General features: G+C 41.8%; 1 protein-coding gene across 6 annotated transcripts; it reads right to left on the bottom strand.

Annotated features, from left to right (window-relative positions):
- Positions 1–1,731: 1,731 nt before the first annotated feature.
- LOC118319749 (coiled-coil domain-containing protein 149) lies at positions 1,732–23,982 on the bottom strand. 6 transcript variants are annotated; one of them, XM_035650366.2, is made up of 19 exons: positions 23,703–23,978; positions 20,211–22,101; positions 19,943–20,106; positions 19,639–19,859; positions 19,004–19,133; positions 18,788–18,888; positions 16,737–18,126; positions 14,343–14,504; positions 14,165–14,203; positions 13,578–13,685; positions 13,327–13,443; positions 12,201–12,373; positions 10,353–10,425; positions 10,083–10,167; positions 9,217–9,361; positions 8,909–8,985; positions 8,060–8,092; positions 4,706–4,786; positions 1,732–3,368 (listed from the first exon to the last, which is right to left on the bottom strand). In XM_035650366.2, the coding sequence occupies exons 7-19, from the start codon at positions 16,785–16,787 to the stop codon at positions 2,809–2,811; spliced, it is 1,704 nt and encodes a 567-aa protein (XP_035506259.1). In that variant the 5' UTR covers positions 16,788–18,126; positions 18,788–18,888; positions 19,004–19,133; positions 19,639–19,859; positions 19,943–20,106; positions 20,211–22,101; positions 23,703–23,978; the 3' UTR covers positions 1,732–2,808. The 6 variants fall into 6 exon arrangements, with proteins under 6 accessions (XP_035506259.1, XP_035506282.1, XP_035506269.1 ...); XM_035650389.2 differs by having other exon boundaries at positions 14,343–14,423; XM_035650376.2 differs by lacking the exon at positions 20,211–22,101 and having other exon boundaries at positions 23,703–23,982.
- Positions 23,983–24,819: the final 837 nt, after the last annotated feature.

Here is a 24,819-nt window from a genome sequence, read left to right as displayed (position 1 = left end):
GGAGAGGGAGCCTGAATCTTTCAGCTGTGTGACAAGGCCAGATAATGGCCCCGTCAGATCCTAACGGGAAGCCGTCAGAGGGGGAAGGTCTCTGATGAATCTTTAGCGACTAACAGCTCATATTGTATACCTGTGGTGGTTGTTTTTTTGTGTGCTTATACGAGGTTAATTCAAGTAGATAAAAGTTAATCACCAGTAAACTTCCAGACATTTTGTCTTTACTACTGCCACCTCAGGCTCCCCTTGTTTCCGCTCTTTTTTAAATGCTTTATTTAACTGGAAATCACCTAACAACGGTTGAATGTTTCTGGTAAAACCTGGCCGATATGTGATGTGTTGTGTTTTTTTTCTCCATGTGCTGCCGTTTCTTTTTACTTATTGGCTGCATATACAGTGATACAGATATATCTGGTGTCAATATATGGGATTTTAATGATATAGCTTTAATTTTTGGTCATAATCGATTTATATGTGGCCACAACAATTGGATCCGTCCAATCCGCATCCAATCAGCGGTTGGAAGTGACAGTGAAAAAGCCTTGCAGGGAATAATGAAAGTGATGGCTAATGATCAAGGAGCTAAAGGCAGGCAAGACAAAAAACATTGTCAACTTCAATTCATGTCGACCGTCTGACTTTCCCACAAGAGCTGCTCATGTGGCTCGCGTCTCCGCTCAATCAGACAATGCATCTCACCGCTACTTTTTCTAACAGATGCAAAGCAAGGCTAACTCACTTATTTAAGACAATCATATGCATGCACAAAATAAAAAAATAAAATCATACATTGGACAACGACTAAATGACGAACCCATCTGGCTTATGAACGTAGCAGACTCCTCAGAAAAAGGAAGAAGGCTCGCTGCAGTGTGCCAAATCAGCTGCCTGGCACAGGGCCGGCACTGGGTACACTACACACCATGGCTCTCCAGCACGGATTCTTTCTCTTTCCATGCCTCTATTTTTTGTGTCAAGAGATTAAAAATAGCGAGTGGTCTTTCGCAGCATAAGCAGTTCATGGATTCTGGCGTTGACGCTGCGTTTGCCTGGAGAGGCCAGCTGTCACCTGCAAGCAGGAAGAGTCGGCCTCGCCACTTATTTTTTCGCAGTACGCTGTGGGCTCTGGACAAAACAGGTGTTTCTGTGTATCCATTTTACAGTTCTGGAAAACTTTTGGTGTCTGTTTTAAATATATATATATATATATATATATGATGCAACCATATTGCCATGTTTATTGTGTGTGTCGGTAAATTCAAGAAGACCAAAAAGCTATGTAAAATATGGCTACACGTGGATACCCAAAATGTATAACTTTTCAAACCTTCCTCTGTAAATTCAAGTAAGAATAGAGCGAAGGATATTTCTATGATTTTTTAATAATTCATTTTAGATTTCTGATGCTTAGAAACAATGCTCTCCCAAGACTGGAAGGAAGAGAATCGTGTTAAGCGGCTGTCATCTGTAAAACCATCGAAAGACTCTGAGGCTGTTGCATTTAGAATTAATGAGAGACCAACCTTGTGAACACAAATCAGTCAGGTATTTTACACAGATTTGTCCTCATTTTTCTGGCACGGAACGTTACCGTCAAACAATTCACATTTGTGTGTGAGTGTGTGTGTGTGTGTAAAAGCTCCACAAAGTCATCTTCTGTGTCAGAGGTGAAATTTGTATCGGATAAAATTCCTTCTTGTGTGGTTTCTAGCTTACGGAGGGAGCTGACACAAGTATCAGTCAAACCTTTTATTTGGTTTCCAACCTGTTTTTGTCAAGACATACCTCAAGCCCTGTCGTATTCCAAATATTTAAATTGATTTTAAACTGGATGTCATTTCACATTATCAATTAGATACAAGAAGTGAATATGTTAAATTGTGCGACCCCGACTTGGTAGTGGCACAATTTACAGTATCAGTTATTTATAGTGAAACATTTCAACCATTTATTTCACCCACAGATTAGCTGATTAGATGTGGTACAAGAAACCCTGGCTGGGATTCACTGCCCGACAATGATCCGATCATTTTTTTTTCTGTGCTCAAGATATGGGGATTGCTTACTTATCTTCAATGAAACCTGACAGCTCTGTTGTCTGTTTCAGAGCAGCTGACCTTTCTGGAAAGAAAAATAACAACCAACAGTACTGCAGGTTTATGCACTTTTATCAGTAATCTTTTCCACTTACTTTATAAGGCACATGAAGTCTCATCCAAATATTAACTTCTAAATGAGCAAAAATAAAAACAGAATGATAGACAAGATTCACCAATACAGATAAAATAGACATCAATAGAATCTCTTGTAATGATGAATTTACACATATCCACAACACACTCATTACAAGTTTTGGTGAGTTAATTTGGACCCCCTATGAGAGTAACAACGGAAATGCAGCTCCCCAAGGAAGAAGAAGAAAGCAAACAATTGGGATTATCCAATCGCAGGGGGAAAGCGGAAGGGAATATGGAGACCAAGACTGGAGGTTGCCATATTTGTTATTTTCCTAGCTCCTGTAGGGCATGAGGTTTGCAACTCCATTGATTTCAAGATTGTCTGTTCCTGCGCAGTAACAAGCCTGTCTAGATACGAATGCACCTCCGGCTCTGTCGACGCCGGCTGAAGAGTGAAAGTGTTTTCTCTGTGTTTTATTGACTAAAAAAAGAAGGAAAAAAAAAGAGCTGTCGGGCAGAACAGGGAGCTGGTGAGCAGGGCCCACGTTGTGAGAATGCAGCCAGGGATGATTAATGCAACCATCAATTAAAACGGCATGGGCCAGGATTTAAATAATTGAAAGTCTTTCGAAGATCATGCCAAGTTGTCGCTATGACACGTGTCACTCTGTGCAGATCGACAGTGGATGTCCCACACCACTGTGCTGGATACTTCAGTGGCCTGGTCCTCTGGAACCGATATGGACGCCTTTACATGTTCAGGTACATTATCAGGCACATTGTCCTGAGTTTCCCAGCACTGATGCCCCGCTTCTGAATGATCGACAGAGGCTTGGTCCATTGGAAGGCATGGAAGGTCTGATTCAGAGGGCAGCACATCCAGCGCCAAGGCCGCCTCTTCTCCCTCCTCCACCATGGAGCATAGTTCTTCGTGGTCGATCCCTTCTACCTCTTGCCCCGCCTCTTCCACCGGACTACGCCCCTCCTCCAGCTCTGAGGTGCCTCGATCTTCCATCAGGGTCCCCCTTTCTCCCCCTCTCCCATCAATTCCATTGCTCTCCACCCCTGCTAGTTGCTCCAGACTGTTGAGCAGTGCAGGTGTGTCTCCCCTGCTGAAGCCATCTGTGCCAAGGTCGCCGCCGGCGGTGTGGCATTCCCACATTGATTCATCTGAACTTCTGTTGTCTGACACAACTGAAGGGAAGGAAGACAAGACAACTGGTCATCTCGAGTGCCCATTCGATCTGTGTTCATCAGAAAACAAGTACTTTTCCCCAATGCAAGCAACAACACCAGCGATGTTACCTCGTACTACAATCATGGCAGCCACTCTCTGAATAACTGATTAATCATTCAATGTATAAAACTTCAGAAATGCGTGAAAAATGCACATCCCAATTTCTCAGAACTGAAGCCGCCATCTTCAAATTCCTGATTTGTCAGAACATTTTTTAGAAAACCCAAATATACTGTATTTATTTTACAATAAATAATATCAATAGAGAGAGACACAGTGAAGCCTTGCTATTGAGAAGCTGGAACCAGCAGAAAATACTTTTGGTGGATAAACGATACAATTGTTAAAACAATTAAATCAAAGTTATTGCAATTGATTTCCTGAATGGTAGAATATTTAAAGCTTGAGTTTATCCTTTGCCTTTTGAAGGAGACACATTTGATATTTGATGCCCTCATGAGGAGATATGATCAGAGTTTGGGGTTGCATATGTCCTTGTAAATATACATACACACAAGAACATATTTGCCTGTTGATTCTCAGGGCAAAGGGCTTTGTCTGTCCTTTCAGGCTGTCTTTTCATGCCCAAAGCTCATTTGAAGAAAATCAAAATGTGATGGAATGAAAAAGAACATTAAGGAGAAGACAGAAGAAAAACTTTCCTTTTGTTGGACCCGTGCCACTGTGGCAAGGTAGAAAGTTATTTCAATTACTTATGTGACTGAAGTGCTTCCATGGCAACAGGCTAAATATAGCAGCAGTGCCCCAGACAACGGGACGCAAGACAAGTGTGACGCCCCGCGTCTCGGCAATAGCAACAGCTTAGTTCTGCTTCTTTCTGCCAAAAATATGCTCTCACTTTGGGGATTACTGACCCATATTTGTTGATGTGGAGGCAAAAAGGTTAAAGACTGCACATAGAGTACCTCCACCCCACCAGACACACACTCACACACACACTTGCAAAAACATGCAGGAAGAAAGCAACATGACTTGAACTAGCATCCATATTTATGCCCCCCCACCCCCCACCCCATCCCCTTTCAAAGAGAAGATGGCAGAAGTTTCTGAATGTCAGCAGGCGAGAATTTGCTTCACATTTCCAAAATGCCATGGCATTTGGGCAGCTTGCACCATTGAGAAGCAGAGTGGAGTGGAGGAGGGAATGCAAAGGACCAGGGTTAAACACGGAAGGTAGCAAGGAGTGTTGAGCACGTGGCGGCTAATTGCAGTGGGCGCGCTTTTCGTCAATTGGCGAAGAAGCCAGCTACTGTTCACACGATTGCACACTCACCTATGGGTGGCTGAGACGTGGCAGGTGTCGGACGAAGCTCTGGTTGAAGGTTGTCATTCAGCGTGATGCTGTTCCGTGTCCCTGTCAGGAGGACACACAGCCGCTGTTACTTTCACTTCCACGCGACAACAAAAGAGACAAGAATAAGTGGCATGAAGTGTTTGGGCCGTCTTAGGACCGGACGGATCCAAGCACATGTATGACGCTGCACAGCATTACAAACACGCGCAAGCATGCATGTGCTGCAGCCCTTTTACAGGGAAGTGGCTTCAGTTTCTTGTCATCTGTCTTCATTAGTGATGGCTGCATGCCTCTTAGGCTGACACCATATGCTACACATAGGAGGCTGTGTGCTATAAACCAGACATCACAAGTGATCACACACACACACACACACACACACACACACACACACACACACACACACACACACACACACACACACACACACACACACACACACACACACACACACACACACACACACACACACACACACACGCACACACACACACGCACACACACACACACACACACACGCACGCACGCACGCACACACGCATGCACACATAACTATACGCACAGAAGCCTTTAAGTCTGCAAAGTGTGCAGCCTTTGCCTCGGAGAAAACCCTGAGAACAGAATTAACCAGGCCCGTTTCTCCGTCCATTCAAGTGTGAGGCACATAAACAAACAGAAGAATGAGAAAATGGATGAGTGGGTGACACGATGCGTGAGAATCATGAATGGTGAACGGAGACCATATTGTTATGAATGCAGTGCATACTGTTAGGGATGCTCGATGTTTACACTGTCGTGGGAACAGTGAGAGGGAGAGGGTAGGGAGGGGGCTGCTTTGTTTGCCGAAGCTTCTAAAACGCAGGGTGTCGAGAGGAGCGACAAAGTTTTTGATTGTCTCAAAAAATAAAAAAGTTGCTTTGCTTCTTGAACAAGGGAGAATGGTGTCAGTCATCATGTTGGATTGATTTTTAGAACAAAGGTTCTTTTTAGTGGCATGGCTCTGGGGAAGAAAATGTTAATCTGTTAGTACACCACTTTGGTCCAGACTGAAATATCTCAACGACCATCTGATTGATCGCCATGAAACTAGGATGCATCCTAAGGACTCTGGTGTTCCCCTGACTTTTCCTCTCGCGTCACTGTGGACTTGACATTTGTGATTTCGACTGAAATTTCTCAACAATTATCGGATGGACTGCCAGGAAAGACGGTATTAACATCCATGTCCTCCTCGGGACGAATGATAATAACTGTCCAGTGCTTTGGTTTATGACGAGATACCTCATACAAATGACTGTGGCCATTGACACGACTGTGATTTCATGATGTAGTTCTCCAAACTCTAACATTGCTCCCAACTATATTTATTTTGTGAAGAAAATAACATAATCTTTCGCGGCAGCTGTCGAAAGATAAAAGTCAGCAGTTCTCTAGAAGCGGGTATCTCCTTCATTAAGCTGAGGTAGCTGCTCTGGTTTTTGAGAGAGGGGGCTTTAGGGGAGTTCTGCAGATTGCCTTTTAAAGGCAATAACAAGCTGGTGTTGGTTATCAGATGGGCAGATCTGGGGTCAAGGCTGAGCACAGCGGTGCGTCTCCGGGAGGCTCGCAGCGCTCGGGAGGAGGCAGGAAGCACCGGTGACTTGCTTTAAACCTTACCGGCAGCTTCCTGTCCAGTCGTCTAACTATCTCCCCAAATCTCTCTCCTCACCTCACAGCATGCTATATATTCATATGCACCCATCCTGCAAAGATAACAAGACTGTCTGCTTGACGTGACACCCTAACATATACCAGATCATCAACTGTACATCACAAACATGGAGACCAAAAAAATCTGTCAGCGCAAAAACAACAGAGCTATACGGGTATATTTGGTGTCCACCTCTGCCCTTTCAACAGCCGATGCACTCGGATAGCCTTTCACTCGCCGTGTTACATTCGGCTTGCATTCATTCCGCATTGGGGGCGGGGTGGACGAAGGAGTTGACTTGCGGGATCTATCAGTCACAACTTTATCTGACTCACTTCATCAGCGTGATTGTTTTTCCGCTCTCTCTCACCCGGAGACAATGTAGTCACCTCTCGTGTTCTCCGGGCCCCAGGTAGGCAGCCAAGGCCCCTCCATCCTATCCTGTTCGCCTTTAATATCCATCAGCCCAACTTCCTATCACATCAAGGCCACAGACGCTCACACCTCTCCCTATATCTCCGTCTCCCTAACTGTGGTGGACAGCGTGGTCGCCAGGCACTCTGGGCCCTCGCCTACAAATTCCCTAATAACGGCACATTCCCCTAAATGTGTTTGTAATGTGGGCAATCATTTTCAGTAATGGATGCTTGTCAGCTTTATGGCGGCGAGAATGACGGTCTCGTGACAGGGCACCTCCATCCAGCCGCAGCCCCACAGGCTCCCAGTCCGGCTCTTACACGGCACAACACCTCCCTCCAGTGGGGGAAAGAGGGAGCTATCGTCCATACGTACTGTCTCGTGTCCTCGTGGCATTTGGGAGTAGATTGTTCAATTTTCATATTATAGTTTGCTGAAGACGGCGAGGGGATTGGTCTACAAGGGAGGAACAGTTGACAGCTGTGTCTTTTAGCAAAACATGACGGCTGTCACGGATACATTGCATGGCAAATCATTTACAGGCATTGGCTTCCTTCACAGATACAAATGCATGAATATGAGAGAAAAAGGCCAGACATGTATTTGTATTTTTGTGGCTCGAATTATATATCGCTCCTCAAATTTCAGGGCCGCTGTCTCTGCTGTCTCACAAACAAGAATCATATCCAGATATCCTCATATTCTAAAAGCTCTATTTACACTGGTTTAACGCCTAGAAACATAAGAATACTTTCTGTTAATCAAAACCTCTCTCTTCTCGGATCCCCGGAACCTGTAACTTATGTCAGTCTTTTATAAAACAGCCAAGAGTCTATTTCTATCACGATTTATGATTACATCCGACCATATTTTAAAATGGGTCAGCACAACAACCGATTGTGCGCTGCCTGAAAAAAACATCTCTCCTGCCCTTGAAACAATCCCAGCCCCAACATTCAAAAGAGGGGTCTATTTTTTCATCTCTTCTCTGGGTGTTAAATTTAAGACGGATCCAGGAGACCAAATGGATCAGGGTGTGACATTCAGGCAGCCTGGCTTAGTCAATGGTATCATGAGTGGACACATGCGCGGATGGTCAATGGAGTCAACATGTCATCTCACGGTGGGCATGAGATGACATGCTCCCTGGGCATCTGCCCAGATTTGTCCTGGCATGACATAGCGGAGGGCATGGATGGGCTAAGTGGGGCAGAAGGAATACATACTCCCAATTCCCACAGATACACGGTAGGTCAAGCCTGAGACGCAGCGAGACGGAGAGGAGAGAAAGACACATTGTTATGAGCGTAACACCTCATTAATATCTTTAGATTAAAAAGAGAGAAGTAGCAAAAACACATTAAAAATCACTGTACTTGGCAGAGCAATGATACAAAAGATCCCATAGTTATTCTTCTCTTTTCTTATAAGAAATAAAGGAGAGAATAAGAGATTTAAAAGCAACTGAGAGAAGCATAATGTAGGGAAAAAACGCTTTTTTCTAAAATTGCTAAAAGAAATTATTAATTATAGTGAGTTAACTGGATTACTGTTAAATTAATTGTACACACACACACGCAGTCACTTGGTCATGTTTGCTAATGGTGTGGTAGGATTACAGTGTTTATACACACAGATGCCTTACTTTGTGGCAGCAGAAAATTTCCTGATCATGTGTAATAGCTTTACTGTAATTTCATTACAAATATTCCAGTCAATTTAACTTATCGACTATGATGTACTTCTTAAAAATCACCGTTTACCAGTTGGGGCTAAAATTGTACAGTGATTGACAAACATGATTATATTTAACAATTGAATCCTGGACTAATCGCTGTGCTACAGGAAAAAAGTTCAATTAGAGGAAATGTACTGCAATGAATCACTAGTTGTTTTCACACTCTGAAGGGCCAGTCAAATTACTGTTATTACTCTGTAATTGTTTAATAACTGGATTGAGCTCTATGATGTATTGAATTATAGAGAGACTTCAAGAAGGAGACTGCAATGTGGTCTGGCTTCTTGTTGTTGTTTTTTTGTGTGTGGGAGATTTAACACTTTGACTTGAGACCCACCTGGGAGGCTCCACAGTCCTGAGACCTCCAATGTCTTCAGCTTCCTTTCTAGATCTGCAACTCTGTTTCCAAGGATCCTGCAGAACCAAGTAGAAAAGCGCCAGGTTACCTGCGGCCGACGAATCCGTGTGTGCTTGTGTCTAACGGAGCGGGTGTTTGCCTTGGAGGCGGAGGAGGACTCTTAGAACAGGAAGTCAAACATTGTTAAGTGTGTTAGCTTGTTGGATTTAAAAGAGCGCTTTGCTGTCAGCAGACGAGCGGGAGCGAGGGTTGCACCAACATCCTGCCATAACGCGCCGTCTCTGTACCTGTTGGTGTGCCGCTGGTGCTGGATGACCAGATTCTTCTCGTGGATGGTCTCCAGCAGGGCTGTGGCCAGGGACTTGAGGTCGGAAATGGACTGAGGCGTGGCCGGCAGGCTGCAGCCCTGCTCTTCCAGGAGCATGTCCTGGACTATAAAAGGAGGGTGGAAAGAGAGCGGGAGGGGAGAAACGTAGGGTTGAAGTAGATGAAAGAAAGACAGGTGGAGCAGGAATGGAAGGAGAAAAGGCTACAAATGAAGGAAGCCAGATGTGTGCAACGGGAAAAAACTGAGGGTATGGTTTGTTCTAACCTACAGTCTGCCAATAATGCACCAATAAAAGTTTCACAAGACATGGGGGGGGGGATTGTTAAAAGTGACAACAGGATAATATCGCAAGAGACAGGGAGAACAGCATGACAAGAGCGAGATGGAGATCGAGAGTTAGAAACAGCTGTCTATTAGGTGACACTCTCCTAACTTTAAGTCCAGAGCCCACTGTGCTGCTTCTGCCAGCGACTGTCAGTCATCATGGCAGGCTCATTTCCCTGCCAGTGGCGCTCTCTACCACTCAGAATACAATTAGTAACCCAGCTGGTGTCCGGGCGGCCCCCCCCAAAAAAAAGATCCATTAAATAATGCTATGATTTATGGCGAGAAACATAAGGTGTTTGAAGAAACTGGTTTGTTCATCTGAAGGAGGAATCGGCTGTAGAGTTTCTCTGATCAAAAACCGACTCTAAAACAGAAGTGATGGAGAAAAAAAAACCCCACAATTTATACAGTTTCAAGATCAGCCGCACCACGCCAGCATCTATCAGTGTCTGAGTTTAAAAGAGAACTCAAAGGGAGAGGAGCAGTTTGTGTTTTCACCTTGCTTGGCGGAGAGGACTCCAGTGAGGGGACTGCTGTATGATTTCCCATATGTGCTGGAGTTTTTCCTCCTCTCAAGAGCTGTCTGTGGGGAGGGGAGGGAAAAAACAGGCATTTTTGATGAATCCTTTAAAAAAAAAAAAAAGCATAATAACTTTTACTTTTAGTGCACGAGTAAGAGAATACAAATTGAGAGAAATCACATGGATTTATAGGCCTATAAAAAACACCTTGATATTTACATTTGAAAAAGAAACGTGTCATCTGTACCTTGTACTTCATGATGTTCGATTTGAGCAGATTCACCTCCTCTTGCAGTTGGCTGAAGCGCTCATGCAAATACCTACAGCAAAAACGATTAGATTCACATTTGACAAGATTGACGGTGTGTTGATTACATGCGAAAAGTAACAGTTACTCATTGTTTGGAGCTGAAGCTCAGAGAATCATGAACATTCTGAATAGGAAACGTGGAAAACTGTTGACATCAGGAGAAGATCGGGCATGCGCAATAGTTGCACAGTGTTTTCGTATTAGTACATGCCGTCCTCCATGAACACTGACAAATAGTTCATCAACATTTAGTGGCAGAATGAAAAATGAAACCTTGAAAAAACTACTTATCTACTACTTAATAAAATCAGATAACAAATAAAGTAGTTTGGGTGAGTTTCAACTGGACTTGAAACAGTGCAACAACAATAAAAAAAGCAGGTATTGTTAAAACAAAAAAGCCAATTAAACAAATAAAAATACATGAATAAATTATGGCAATTTCATTGCAGACATGATATTTGTAAGTACGCTCACCAAGCATTTTATCAGGAACACCTGCTTATTCATTCAATTATCAAATCAGCCAATCATGTGGTAGCAGTGCCGTGCATGTGCTGTTAATGTTCAAATTAAACATAAAAACAAGCGATCGCAGTGATTTTGACCCTTGTTTGTGCTGACCAGGTTCGGTTTGAGTGTTTTCTGAAACTGCTGATCTGTGGTTTTCACACACAACCGTAGCAGTTCTGTGGACAGAAATGTTCCTCATCGATTGGAGAGGTCAGACTCAGAAAGGCTACAGTAACTCGGATAAGCACTCTTTTACAACAGTGGTGAGCAGCAAAGCGTCTCGGAATGAACAACACACCCAATGTTGAGGCGGATGCCTCTACAACAGAAGAGGACCACGTTGGCTGCCAAAAGCCAACGAAAACAGAAATCTGAGGCTGCACTGTGGACACAAACTCACCAGAACGGCCAGAAAATGTAGCCGGGTCCGATGAATGACATGGCAGAATAAAAATTTGCTGTCAACAGCACAAATCCATGGACCCAACCTGCATTGTGTCAACAGTCCAAGCTGCTGGTGGACAATGGTGGATCAGAGTCTCAAAGGAAACATCTTATTGAGTCCATAAACTTTCGAATGTTTTGAGAGCAATGTATGGTGTTCCTAATAAATTGATTGGTGAGTATGGATAAAATATGCAAGACTTCAACAATTGGCACATTTTGTTGGCTTAATGTTTATTAAACAATTAAGAGTGTGAACTATCTTCACGAGATATAGATTATTGTAGTGTTCGTCACGTCTAAGTGTCAGTTTAATGTGAATGAAATCAATATGTTGCCTCATACATGCACCGAATGTTCGGCCACCAAAATTGTTCAGCCGAAAATAGGAAAAAAGAGCAGAATAAGTGTTCTAATTTGTTTATTTTAAGTTATATTGTGCTTTGCTGGTATTATGTCTGCTGGAATGTAAAAAAACCACATTAATAGTTATTTAATTCATACAAAAATTAATGAAAATCTTTTTTTAAAAGTTTTCGGCCTTTGGTGGCCTTCGGCCAAGTGTTTCCTTATTTTCGGTTTCGGCCAACAAATTTCTTTTCCGTGCATCGCTAGTGCAGATCAAGAAGTTCAAATCAAAGAGTGATAAAGAATCAAAGAAAGCAGCTGTAATGTTTTACTATGGTGATGGCTTCGTTCTGCAGCCTGTAGAAAACATCCAAGTAACCTAAGGTTTATTATGACACTGGTGAGTGGATCCGCCTTGAAATAATGTGACCCATGACAATGGCCCTGTCTTCTCCGTATCTACGTCTGTGCCCCACTCACTTGTTTTCCATGCAGAGGGCGTCAACATCAATGATGCGTGCCTCGTGGTTGCCCAAGATGTGGTTGAGCTCCACATTGAGTCGATCGGCCTTCTCCCTGAACACACTGCGCTCCGCCTTCACGTCCTGCAGCTCGTCCGTCACAGCCTTCACGTTGTGCTCCATCTCCTCCATCTAGAGCAAGCGAGGTAGGCAAAAAAGTGCCCGTGAGGCAGAATGTGAAAGAACTGTATTTTGAAACACTGATGGTGCTTTTGTTTGAAATCCACGATGGATTTCCCTCCGTGTCATTAGTCCCTTGTTGACAAAATTGTTCCAGGAACTATCCACAGGGACTTCATTTAGGAAAATAAATGCTTCTTTTATTCTAGTTGGGAGGCTGATGATTTAACTATGTTATTGGTCGCGTCCTAATATTGATATTAGTGGCAACCAGTTGGGGCTTATTATGTGTTTAAAGCTGATCACAAGTTATAACAAGCGCAAAGTTTGGGTTTGACCAGTGAGCAAAGTTCAGCACCGTCAACGTTTCTGATGGCTCACGATAGTGACATCTGAGAAGGGAGCTTTCAGGTACTGGGAACTACTAAATTAAGTTCATGGTCCCACCAATCAAAATACAGTTAAGGTTCCTCCGATGAAATAATGAAGGAGGTTATTAGAGGTAAATTGTTGGCGAGTTCAGAAAAAGCCTTACGTCTTTAGTCCTGAAGACACTGGGACCAAGTGACCAAGTCCACAATACTATGTTTCCATTTTAAAACACTTAAATGCTGCTACAGTTACTGCTAGAGAAGACAATCTGCTTCCTGTTTGTTGTACGCCCAGTGTATGTGAATTGTCATGTAATGTACAATTTCAGGTGTGTTAGTATAGACGGGGATTAATACTGGTATGAAGCTAAATCACTCATCTGGACGGAGATCATTTCAGTTTTGCGATTCTATTTTGAATCGAAAACGTAGTAGAATGGATGTCGTTTCAGGTTGTTGAAAATTTGAGTAGTGGGTAGGATCAAATGTCACCGAAACTGTGCTGGAAATATTTGAATGTGACAGTTTCATTGGTTTTAGACAATGATTTCCTTGAGAACAAAAATAAAAAGAGAGTGAGAGAAATGTGTCAACCTGTAGGCCCGCTCTCTCTAGCTGGAGAACCAGATCCTCGCGCTCATGGGCAGGAAAGTGGCGCGCCCCCACGTCCTCGTCCCCCAGCCTCTGTCGAGTTATGGTCATCCTGAGGAGCTGGAGAAGAACCGTGTTCATTTCACTGCTTCTCTGAAGCACATCTAGACGTGCACTGAGCGAGAGCTCAGGTCAAATGAGCGGAATTTAAGAGGCACACATTAGCGAGTGAGTGGTGCTCCTGGTAACCTCACCTTGTTATCCCCCTGGGCCTCCGTGAGCCTCTGAGTCAGCTCCTTCACCTCCTCAGCGAGCTGTTTCGCCCGCTCCCTCGAGTCTCTCAACAGCTGAGCCAGGTTCACCTGAGAGGACGAGTTAAAAGCAAACGCATTGGTGGAGTTACAAGAAAAACAGAATTCAAAATAATCACTTTCAGATACTGAAAACTCTCTCAGTCTATACAAAACCATAGATATAATCTTGGCTGGTCACTTATTTTTATTTCTACAACCAGTTAACACGAATCACATTGTTGTAAAAAAGCTGATTTTCGTTTTTTGTTTGTCTTGAATCTTTTTGAGCCTCTTTTTAACGGTGAAATGTCATACAAAAATGTACATGAAAAGCTTTTTCACTATTCCGTGTCACTATGTCTGCATCGGATCCGCATTTGTTTCGTATTAAGAGGCTGTTTGTCCGTCGTGACCCTGAATTTGATGAAATCCAACCCCATTAATTCCGCACAACAGAGTCAGACGACGGCTTGTTTCAACTGCATCAATAAAAATGTACACATGTATTTACAACGTAAGTGAGAAAGTCAATGAAATCAGCAACTCACCTGTTTGCGTTTTTCTGGCGGCAAAGAGGGATCACCATCCTGAAACGTTAAAAGAATTTATTTTTTTTAAACGGTAACTAAAACATTTCAAATCATCAAACCCTATTTAAAGATTTTTCATCAAAAGTGCATGAATGAGCTGTGGGTAACATCTGGTGGAGACAAATGAACCACTCACAATGAGTTCTCTGTACTTCTTCTTGAGCCCCTGGTGATGCTCCCTCAGCTGGTTGGCCATCAGCTTGTACTGGTCTCTTTCCTGCTGACAGGTATCCAGCTCTTTAGACAGAATGAGCAGGGCCTCTTTCTTACTCTCCAGTTTACGCTTACACACCAGGAACTGACACAGACGCCGCAGACAAGGACAGAACACAGAGCGGTGATGTTTATCCGATGCATCATAATGGACACAGGTAAAACGTAGGTCATCTCGCTGTATGAGTTTTTATCTATCCATGACATCTAACTGTATTATCCACCTTGTTGTTGCTTGATAACAACAACAACAAGGTTGGCCAAATTACCTGAATGTACAAACGATACCAACCCAGACCAGTGTCCCACAGGCGGAAAAACACACACTTGTGTGCAGCCAAGTGCTTGAATTGTAGATAAGACAGAGTAAACGTTGATAGTCGTCAGACCAGCTCATAACCAAATTATACAGCAGCTGCTGCCACAGCGGTGAATTCCCTGTCGAGGTGTGTGGTGAGGTTTGGTGCCTGTTTTGCGGCTCAACCATGCTAATCTCTTATGTAGCGCTGAGCCTAATTATCACTACCCACGGCCAAGGAGGTTATGCCTTCGCCCTCGTCCATTTGTTTGATTTATGTCAGCAGGATAAGGCAAAAACTTTCACGAAACCTGGTGGAAGGAAACAAGGCAGATACTTTTTTTTCCCACTTTCTGACCATTCTAATTGGTTTATTTGATAGCAGGATCATGCAAATCCTGGGGGAAGGGATGAGGCCTGGGAAGAACTAATTCATTGTTGGTGTGGGTACAGGAATTCCTTTTTTTCCCACTTTCCTTGACTATGTTTTATGACAAATAATTGATCAAATTTTTCAGACCACTTCCTTTATGTGTCTGCTATAAGAGCTAGACATGTGTAGGATTGTTCAGCCTTGGTGGAGGAATGTGCTCCAATGTGTGTCACTCTAGTTTCCATTATTAATTATTTGAATGAACTTTTTTTTCTTCTATTTTCTGACATTTTTTTTCCAAATTTAGAAAAAAAAGAGTCAGTTCTTTAAACCCCAAGGTCATGTCATCACATGTTTTCATTGACCAACAATCAAAAACAAAAATATCTTGAAGTTTTAAAAATATATTTGCCTGTAGCTACTTTAACACAAGTGGCAACAACTTGGGATGTCACCCATTGGTTTGTGATGTGAACTGATGTTGTGAAGCCAGCGCCCTTATTTGTTACCAGAAGTAACAATATTTGGAGGAGAGTGGTTTGGGCCTAACTGAGAGCTCGTCCACTACATGTCCACCTACACCTTAACAGATTTGATGGTACTAGCAGTCAACCACACTGTATTCCCGCCGCAATGTATACGGTGCTTTATCTTCTATTTTACTCTAAAAAGGACCATTAAGACTTGAAACTAGCGATTGAGACCATAAACTGCTCATATTTACTGACGTTATTCATCAAGAGTCATTTTCTCATAGACTTCTTTAGAAACACTCATTTTTGTAACCAGTTGAGACGCCCCCTGCTGGTCATTCCAGAGAATACAGGCACTTCCGCGTTGGCTTCACTTACTGGACCTGGAATCTATGTCCATTTTACATTTACAGTCTATGGCTTTACTGATTGCCATTCTAGTTTCCATTATAAATTAATCTGACTTTTTTTCGAAAAATATCAAATGTTAGACAAAAGACATTACAAGAAAATATATCATTATTTCTCAAAACCCTGCACGGTCATGTTATCACATTGCACCAACAATCCAAAAAACCCAGATATAGTTGGGGGGGGGGGATATAAAGACAAAAACGTGTCTATAGCACCTTTAATTACTGTTAAATGAACAGTTGCTTAAATATGAAATCATCTTTGATTATCTGGTTAACTCACTTACTTTATTCAACTCATCAAAAATTCCCATTGTCGTGAATAGATTACAAGACAAAGTGGTCAGTACAATACGGGACCTCAAAGGCTGGAATTGGGGGTTTTAACCACCAAATGATACGCTTACATGTATTTCGCGCATTCTCCTAACGGTCGAATGGGATCCGCTAGGTTTCAATTAATTGGTTTCTGGTGACGTCAGCGGGTACGTGTGCTCCCACAGGTGGGATGTATCCGTGCTCCACGGCGCCGTGTGTGCCTAAGAGGTGGGCAGGAGAGATAGTGGGTGTCCGTCCTCGGGGGGAGCTCGGATGCTATGTCGGCCCGAGTGAACCCTTTCAGTGAGAAGGGTTCGACAGCTGCTTTAATTCAGCCAAAAGAGTGGACGCTCGTTCCATATGGACCAGGGGAGCGTCCGCCGGCCGGAAAGCAAGACCCGCCTCTGCAGCGCCCTGTTCGCGGTCTTCGCCTCTCACTCACCTCGCCGACCAGCCCCTGCCAGTCGCCCTCGCTCCTCTTGGACAACTGCATTGTCCGAATGTATGTTGTGCAAAAACAACGCGAAGACACAGGCCGTCTGCCCGCGGTGCCGCCGCCCGAGTTGCCTCGCCTGCTCTAGTTTGTTTGTCCTGCAACGTCACTTTTGGTGGTGGCTCTCCTCTCCTGTCAAGTCTCGCGGAATGAAATGGGGTTGTTGTTTTTTTTACTTCCGGTACAAAATAAAGACAAGACAAATATCGATTCAAACTGCTTTTGAGCGATAATTCTTGAGTAAATGTGAAGCAGTTTTAACGTCAGACACTGGATAGCGCGCAATATAAGGGAAATATTGCGCCAGAGAACTTCTGAGGAGGAATTATAGCGATGACAAGAGGAAAATCGAAGGTTCCTTCACAATAAAAGCACAAAGCTGCGCGCATATGTTGGAGAATAATTTGCAGAATAATGAGCCAAAAGAGGAGAATATTTATTATTCTATTCATATTTACTTTGATTTTAATAGCATTAATGTGTCTGAACTGTGTCGCAGTTCTCATTTGGTAAGACTGTTAACATATGTTGAATTCCTTACAAGATGATCTTTTACTGATATTGTACCCTGACAAGATTAAACACTTCTTACAATAATATTTTTACACTTGTATATAGTCAAGATAAAACTTTTACAAATTCTCATTTACACTAACCTTACTTAAAAAAAAAACAAAGTAACTGACAGGGAAAAAAACAATATGAACAACAGTCCACATCTCAAGAACATATGTTGTATGTGATAGAAATGGTAAGTAAAAAATTTTTTTTTTTAAATAAGTTGCACCAAAATGAACTTCGATCAAAATCTCAAAGCCAGTGTGATCAACTGCAAAAAACCAAAAGAAAAAGCATTCAAATCTATTTCTTGTCTCATACTATACCATACTGAATTGTTGTAATATAGAATATATTATGTAATATATATGAAAGATGAAAATCTGCATGACAATTGATGGATTGAGCATAGTTTTACCTGAGAACAGTGAAACAGATGAATCACTTTATTTTCAATGGAATCTTAATTTGAGGCCTTACCTCATCTGTCAGCAGTTCATTCAAATTTATATATTAAGTCTTGTCTCCAGTGATGCTCCTGGTGGCAAGTGTGGTTGGCTCAGTAAAACTGTGCTGAGATTCTTGAACAGCGAGGTTGACTTGATCTTCATAGTTGGTGGGTGACAATACATCACTGGTGGGGCCTATTGTCGCCTCTGCTGTGAACATTTCCCTCAGTGGACTCTCTGAATTCCACCCTTGGCTTTTGGAGAACTTATAAACACATCCAAAGAGATGAGGAAACAGTGACATCAGATCAACTTTGGCTGCTTCCTTGGGACTGTAAACGGAGAAATAAAACTTTATTACAAAGAAAACCCTCACAGTTATGTACAGAAGACCAGTGCCCCCCAAACGTTTAGCTTGTGACATCTGGAAAATAAGCAACGTCTACTTGTAATCCTCTATCAGCAGTTGCATTATGCCCCCTGGTTGTGACTGATTTTATTGTATTCCCATTACTCTCAGAGACCTCAAAGTGTGGAATAATCCAGTAACTGACATACAAAAGACATAATATATTTAAAGTAATAACTGCTATAACAGAGGCAAGTCAAGGGAGAGGTGATTTAACTAATACAAAGAAACTCTTAAAATAGGGCATAACTATCATTGAATACATCTGATCAATAAATAAATTAAATATATCCTTAAATTATTTTTTCCCCTTTAAATTCAATACAGCAATGAGTAAACCTTTCTTTGGATGTTTGAAATCCTAAATCTTTCCAGGGCCTGGGATTTGTCAAAAAAAATCAAAATCTCAGTCTGCTTAAAGTATTTTTATTACTTTTTCAAATTTTGCTTAGGGGACTGAAAATTTGCAGTTAAAAAATCAATATCATTGTATTTTTCGTGAGGAAAACATGTCTTTTGGTGTTGAGAGTGAGTTTATTTGACCTGTGAAGGCCCTTCACCATTCTTGACTCAGTTTAACTTACTTGTGCTCAAGGAGGTTCCGTATAAAGCGAAGTAATCCCAGTATGCTTTCGGCGTAGGGTTTCTTCCTGTCATCCACCATCTGGACCAAGTCTGAAGAAAACTATAATTGTAAAAAATATTCACAATTATGCTTAGTGACAAAGTGGATTTTGTTAATACAAAGCAGTGGCGTTTCAGATAACAAATACAGAATTAAATTTTTAAGTTGCAATCACCTTATCTCTCCACTGATTGTAGGATACACCCCCAGCACATTCTTCCAGTGAAGAAATCAATTCTTGGTTTGTATTTCGACGGATTGCCACCTCTTTCTCGTTTCCAACTTTTCTCAAGTATTCTACTTTCCTGAAAAAAAAAGGATTGTACATTTAAGGTGCATGCTTGACAAAATACAACAAAATTTTGGCTTGTGTTGCTGGTTAAAAATGGTTTTATTGTATAGACATTTTTGGAGAGTGTCGGAGAAATAAGAGCAATTGAAGAAAACATAACATTAGTCATGTTTTCTTCTATGACAGTAAATTTTAATCTAATCTAATCTAATCTACATTAAAAGGGTGTGTCTTAATAACCCTGACCTCCTCTTGTGCCATCAAGTCAATTTTTTTAATTTTCCAATAATCTGATTATTGACCAAAAGATGCTGATCTTATGTCATTCTTAATATTATCAGCTAAAGTTTGTATTTAATAGACTCACTATTATAAAATGCAGACATGCTACACTAAGATGGCGGCCGTGGTAAACATTATACCTGCTTGGTATTAGCTATAACACTCTATAACATGAAAAATAGAGCAAAGCAACAGAATTAATTAGAGTTAAAACACTGTGACAAAAGAGATTCTACTTTGCGCTGGTCCAGAAGAATGGATGTCTCAAACATTTTTCCACTTTAGGTCTTTTTTCTGGTTCTCTATCGATCATCCCCTCGATGAGATCTTTTGCCACCACATCTTGAAGACGATCCAACGTGTGCGTCCCTTGATGAATGTTGTACACACGCTCAAAGGGTCCACCAAAAGGATGGCCTCCTCCAGAGAGGATGAAATAAATCAGCATCCCTGCCACCTGCAAATTTAGTAAAGCTGATCAATGAATTAATTATTTTTTCATTTAAACATCAAGAAAAATCGTACAACAGCAAAACTGACCTGTACGTCTGTGCTCCACTTGTATCCTATGTCAACTCCTTCTTTTAAAGTCTCTGTGGCCATCCAGCCTTCGGTTCCTGCACTGCGTGTGTGATGCGTTGTTTGGTCTTTGGGTAAACGTCTGCTAATGCCAAAATCAGCTAATCTCGCTCTTCCGTTCACATCTGCAAGACGGTAAAAAAACAACCTATTGAGCCACATACATTCACATATTTAGTAAATTCAGTTCAGTTACAGTAGTGAATAACTTTATATTCTTTTTTCTTACCAATCAAAACATTTTGTGGTTTGAGATCTCGGTGGAGAATTTGTGGCTCTAGACAATGAAGCGACCTTAAACTGTCAAGAACGTCATAGACAAGTTCCTCTAGACGCAGACTGCCATCATTGTTACTGATATGTTCTTCCAGGGTGTATTCACAAAGCTGGAGACAAAGATACCCAAAGTTCTCATCCTCTGCAAAGTCAACATATCGTACGATACAGCTATCGAACAGCTTTGGATGTCGCAGAAGTACTTCCTCATTCTTCAGCACATCATAGTTGCTTTTGGACATTCTCTTAATTGCAACTTCAGTGCCATCACCTTTCAGTCCCAAGAAGACTTCAGTACCATCACTTCCCTTCGCTATGCGAAATTCTGCATCATTTACGTAAACGAGGCTCCCAATCCTGGTGACTTTACTTTCATCAGTGCTCACAAGTCCGTGTAATTTCTGTAATTTTTCCCTCCACCTCTTGCTAATTTGTAGCCACTTTTGTGTTACTGGGGATTTGTCAGGAACTGCTGTTTGATCAGTTGAAGTGCTGCACACTTCGTCATTTGGGTCTTCATGCTTTTCTGTCTTCTTCTTTTTCTTCTTCTTCTTCTTCTTCTTTTTTCTGGATTCTTCACACTCCCCATTTTGTTTGCTCAAATGATTTTTCAACCGTCTGAGCACGTCTTTCAGCTTGTCATTCATTTTCATATCTGCAGAGGCCAGTATTTCCTCGGGCACTGAAGTTATCCCCGCTGATGTTAAGATGTTAACAGCGAGTTCATCTGAAAGCAAGTTTCCTACTATGCCATAGGTGTAGACTCGAACGTCGGAGGAGAATCGATCATTCGCAAAAGGAGCGACTGTCACACATAACTTCTCAATAAAACTGGGATGCCAGCCATTTGTGACCTGTGTTTTCTGTGTTATCACATATAGTGTTTGCTGAACAGCTTCTAACAGCGTGATATCACATGCCTCTTTTGAGGAGAGTCGATCCAGCAGTTGGGGGATGATAGCTAGTGCTTGCTCAGTTGGTATCGCCTCCATTGTGCAGAAGACTGCATGTAAACTTTTGACAAGCACATGTACATATCCCTGGTGAACTCTTGGAAAGCGTCTCACTGCACCGGCAATGTAGGAGTTCAAGTTGTCACCATCCCTCAGCCATTTGATGCATCCCTGGCGGAATTTTTCCTCATTTTTCCCAAATGCACAAAAGAGTACTTCAATCATGTTGAGATGAGTCTGAGGTTCCTCCATTAGCAAACTACTGCTAAAATCTCTAAAAACTTTTTCAGGTTCTTGTCCTTTTTCCACAGCAATTTGCATTTCAAAAAATTCTCTTACTTTGGAGCATAGTTCATGTCCACTTGATGCCAAATGACTCGTCATCTGAGCTATTTTTATATTGTGAGACAAATCCTCAGGTAAAGTAACGTGCAATAAAGTTATCAGTGCACCAGCAGAGAGAAGCTCCTTCATGACATCATCCCTGTCAAGAATAGCTGCAAATTGCAGAGGGGAGATTTTTTGTAGAGGCCATCCGTCTGGATTAGCTCTTGCCTCAAGTAGTTTCCTGACAAAAGTTGACGGTGCTTTGGATAGTGAGACGTAATGCAAAGGTGTCAAGCACTTCTTGGAAACAACATTTGGGTTTGCATCCTGACCTAGAAGGTACTTGCAAATTTCAATTTTTTGATATGCAACAGCAGCAATCAGTGGGGTTATATAATCACCCAACTCTTTGCATGGGAAGGTCATGTTGATGTCATTGACCTTCAGTAACCTTTTGAGGACTTTCAGGTCTTCATCAATTACACACTGTATTATATCATGTGTGATTGTTGGTGGGGCCAGTTGAATCCGCTGAACAATATCCATTTCTCTGCTTCAGATCACCTGTGGACAAACAAAATTGTATTTTTTAATACACCATGTGATGCCATTGTAAACTTCAGATGAGCAGCCAAACGGCTACTGTATTAGAATTCCGCTTAAAGGTCCACTATGTTTACAGTGACTGCTGAAATCATCCATCCATCCACCTAACATCTATACCACTTGATCCTTTAGGAGTCAGGAGGGAGCTGACTTTGGAAGAGAGGCTGGGTACACGCTGGTCGCCATCCCATCACAGGGGCAAAACACAAAGACAAACAACCATTCATCCTCACATTCATATCTATAATCAATGTAGAGTCTCCAATAAACCTAACCCCAGTCTGCATGTTTTCCGACTGTGGGAGGAAGCCGGATTACCCGGAGTAAACCCACCCAAGCACGGGGAGAAAATGCTAACTCCACACAGAAAGGCCCTGGATGGTTAGTTGGTCTGAACTGGGATTTAAAACCAAGAAACCAAAGTGGTCTGAACACATCTGGTGGTAAAGTAGCAAACCGCAACCAACTGAGCATCCGACAGGGGACACTTTATGGTGGCGCACCGCTAATACCATTTCCGGTTTCCCGCAGCAATGGAAATTCAAAGCAAATGCGTGCATTCTGGACCGTTTTCTGCAAACGTTTTTAATGCTGCAGTCCATTATACCTCTGAATCAGACCCCAGAAGTCGGGTGGCGTTTTTTTTCAACCTCCTGAGTCGCAGTGGAATTGGAACGCAGCACAACACGACATAGCAAACATGGTGATTTACACGGCAGTCGGTCTCCCTAATGCTACTTTATTTAACTCATTCAAAGTTGACGAAAAAACATTGGTTCTTTGTTGCAGGTGATTATACATATATGAACACATAGTTATGGACAATACATTAAATTTCTGTGAAAACCTTCTTTTCTAAATATTACACACTGGCTTTAAGGAAAACAGCAATTGAGTGGAGGTGGATCATTTTATACATGGCTAAAAACTGATTTGTGCTGTGATTCACAATCTCCTGGGCACGTACAAGCATGTTTCTACAAAAAGTTTCTTCAATTTGAAGACCATATGTACTGTATTACAGACACAAGTTGAAACTTGAAGCAGAAATTTCAGGTGTGACTTCGAAAGGTATTGTCCTTTTGTCCTGACTGCTGAGACTTTGAACTTCCTCATTCCGTGTTGTGTCAAAGTGTTTTCCCTGTTGATATGTTTCCACTTTTTACTTAACTAAACCTTAACGTGACATTATCCCTAAACTCACCAACCAGTTGTTTGCTCTATGTCCAACCATATCCTAATAGGTCATAAGCCCAAACGCATGGCTACAAACTGTGACTTGTGCTGTGATTCACAACCTCCTGAGCCAGAACTGTACTGTATTACATTAGCTTAAAAACCTGTCAAGCAGAAATTTCAGGTGTGACATAGATGGGTAATGTGCAGAGCTGTGAGCCTGTGAAATGTCTCTGAATCATTTTTGGTCATGGTACAAGGACGAATTCCTTGATTTCGAGCGCAAGAGTTCATTACGCCGACCATAAATAACCATCAGAATGGATGATCATTCCACAATACAATTTAGATACAAAATGAGGAATGTAGGGAAATAAACGTACTGTGTTGAAATGGAGTGTCCTCTGTGGTATGAATAATAGCTATGAAAACTGTTTCTGTATTTTCGCCGATCTCTTTTTCTCTGACCCTGCCTCTGTCTCTCTCTCTCTCTGTCTTTCTCTTTCCTGCTCCTCCCATAAACAGGAAGAGGATACATTCTGCTGTGGAGGGACTGGGAGATCCCTCCCACACTTTTATGCTTTTACTTGTTGATTTTCCTCCTGAAGTCACTCCACACATGTTTCCCTCAAGGGCGTTTTCACAACTGAAGATGCATAATCAAGGTTCATGTCTTTGTAACATTTGATCCGGTTAGTTTCGTTTTCACGTTGCACTTTTACGGAGCGCCTTTAAGAATTTTCGATGACGTCCGTACGTCATCTCGTCACCAGATACGTGGGGTGGCGTGGAGAAAATGGAGAATGGAGAAAATGAAAGAATCGTCATCGTTCTTCTTTTTCATTTAGTTGCCACCGTCACATCATTGAATTACAAATTCATTTTTCTAATTCAATATTTCGTCTCCTCCTCCCTCTTTGTGGTGCCAAGAATCATTTCTGCTTCTTTTCATTTATTTTTTATTCTTCCTTTGTTTAATGCTGCTATCTCAACTTCCTGCAATTGGTCCCGAAATCGAAGTTCATATATATATATACACACACACACACACACACACACACACAGAGATATATATATATATATATATATATATATATATATATATATATATATATATATATATATAATGCTCAGAAGCATAAAAGTGCCTCTTATTTGGAAATACTATAGCACCAACAAGACAGTCAACATCTCAATAAGAAAACAAATACTAAATAAGATAGATAGATAGATAGATACTTTATTCATCCAAAGCTGGGATATTCCGGTGTAGCAGCAGCATGTTTCATGCAGCAAAAAAAATATACAATATATACACAAAAAAATTTAAAATATAAAATTGCAAAAAAATATAGAGAATAAGAATAATAAAATTTAAAAAAATTACATGAAGTATTAACAGTGGAAATAGTGCAAATGTGGCGGGATTTATGTTCACTGTTTAGCTTAAACAAGGTCTATCTGTCAGCCAGAGGTGAGGTGTAATAAAGTGGTATGGCT

Source organism: Scophthalmus maximus, chromosome 12 (genome assembly GCF_022379125.1).
Source record: "Scophthalmus maximus strain ysfricsl-2021 chromosome 12, ASM2237912v1, whole genome shotgun sequence".
In the NCBI taxonomy this organism is placed as follows: Eukaryota; Metazoa; Chordata; class Actinopteri; order Pleuronectiformes; family Scophthalmidae; genus Scophthalmus; species Scophthalmus maximus.
Note: the sequence above shows the minus strand (reverse complement) of the source record. Positions and strands in the feature narration are given on the sequence as shown.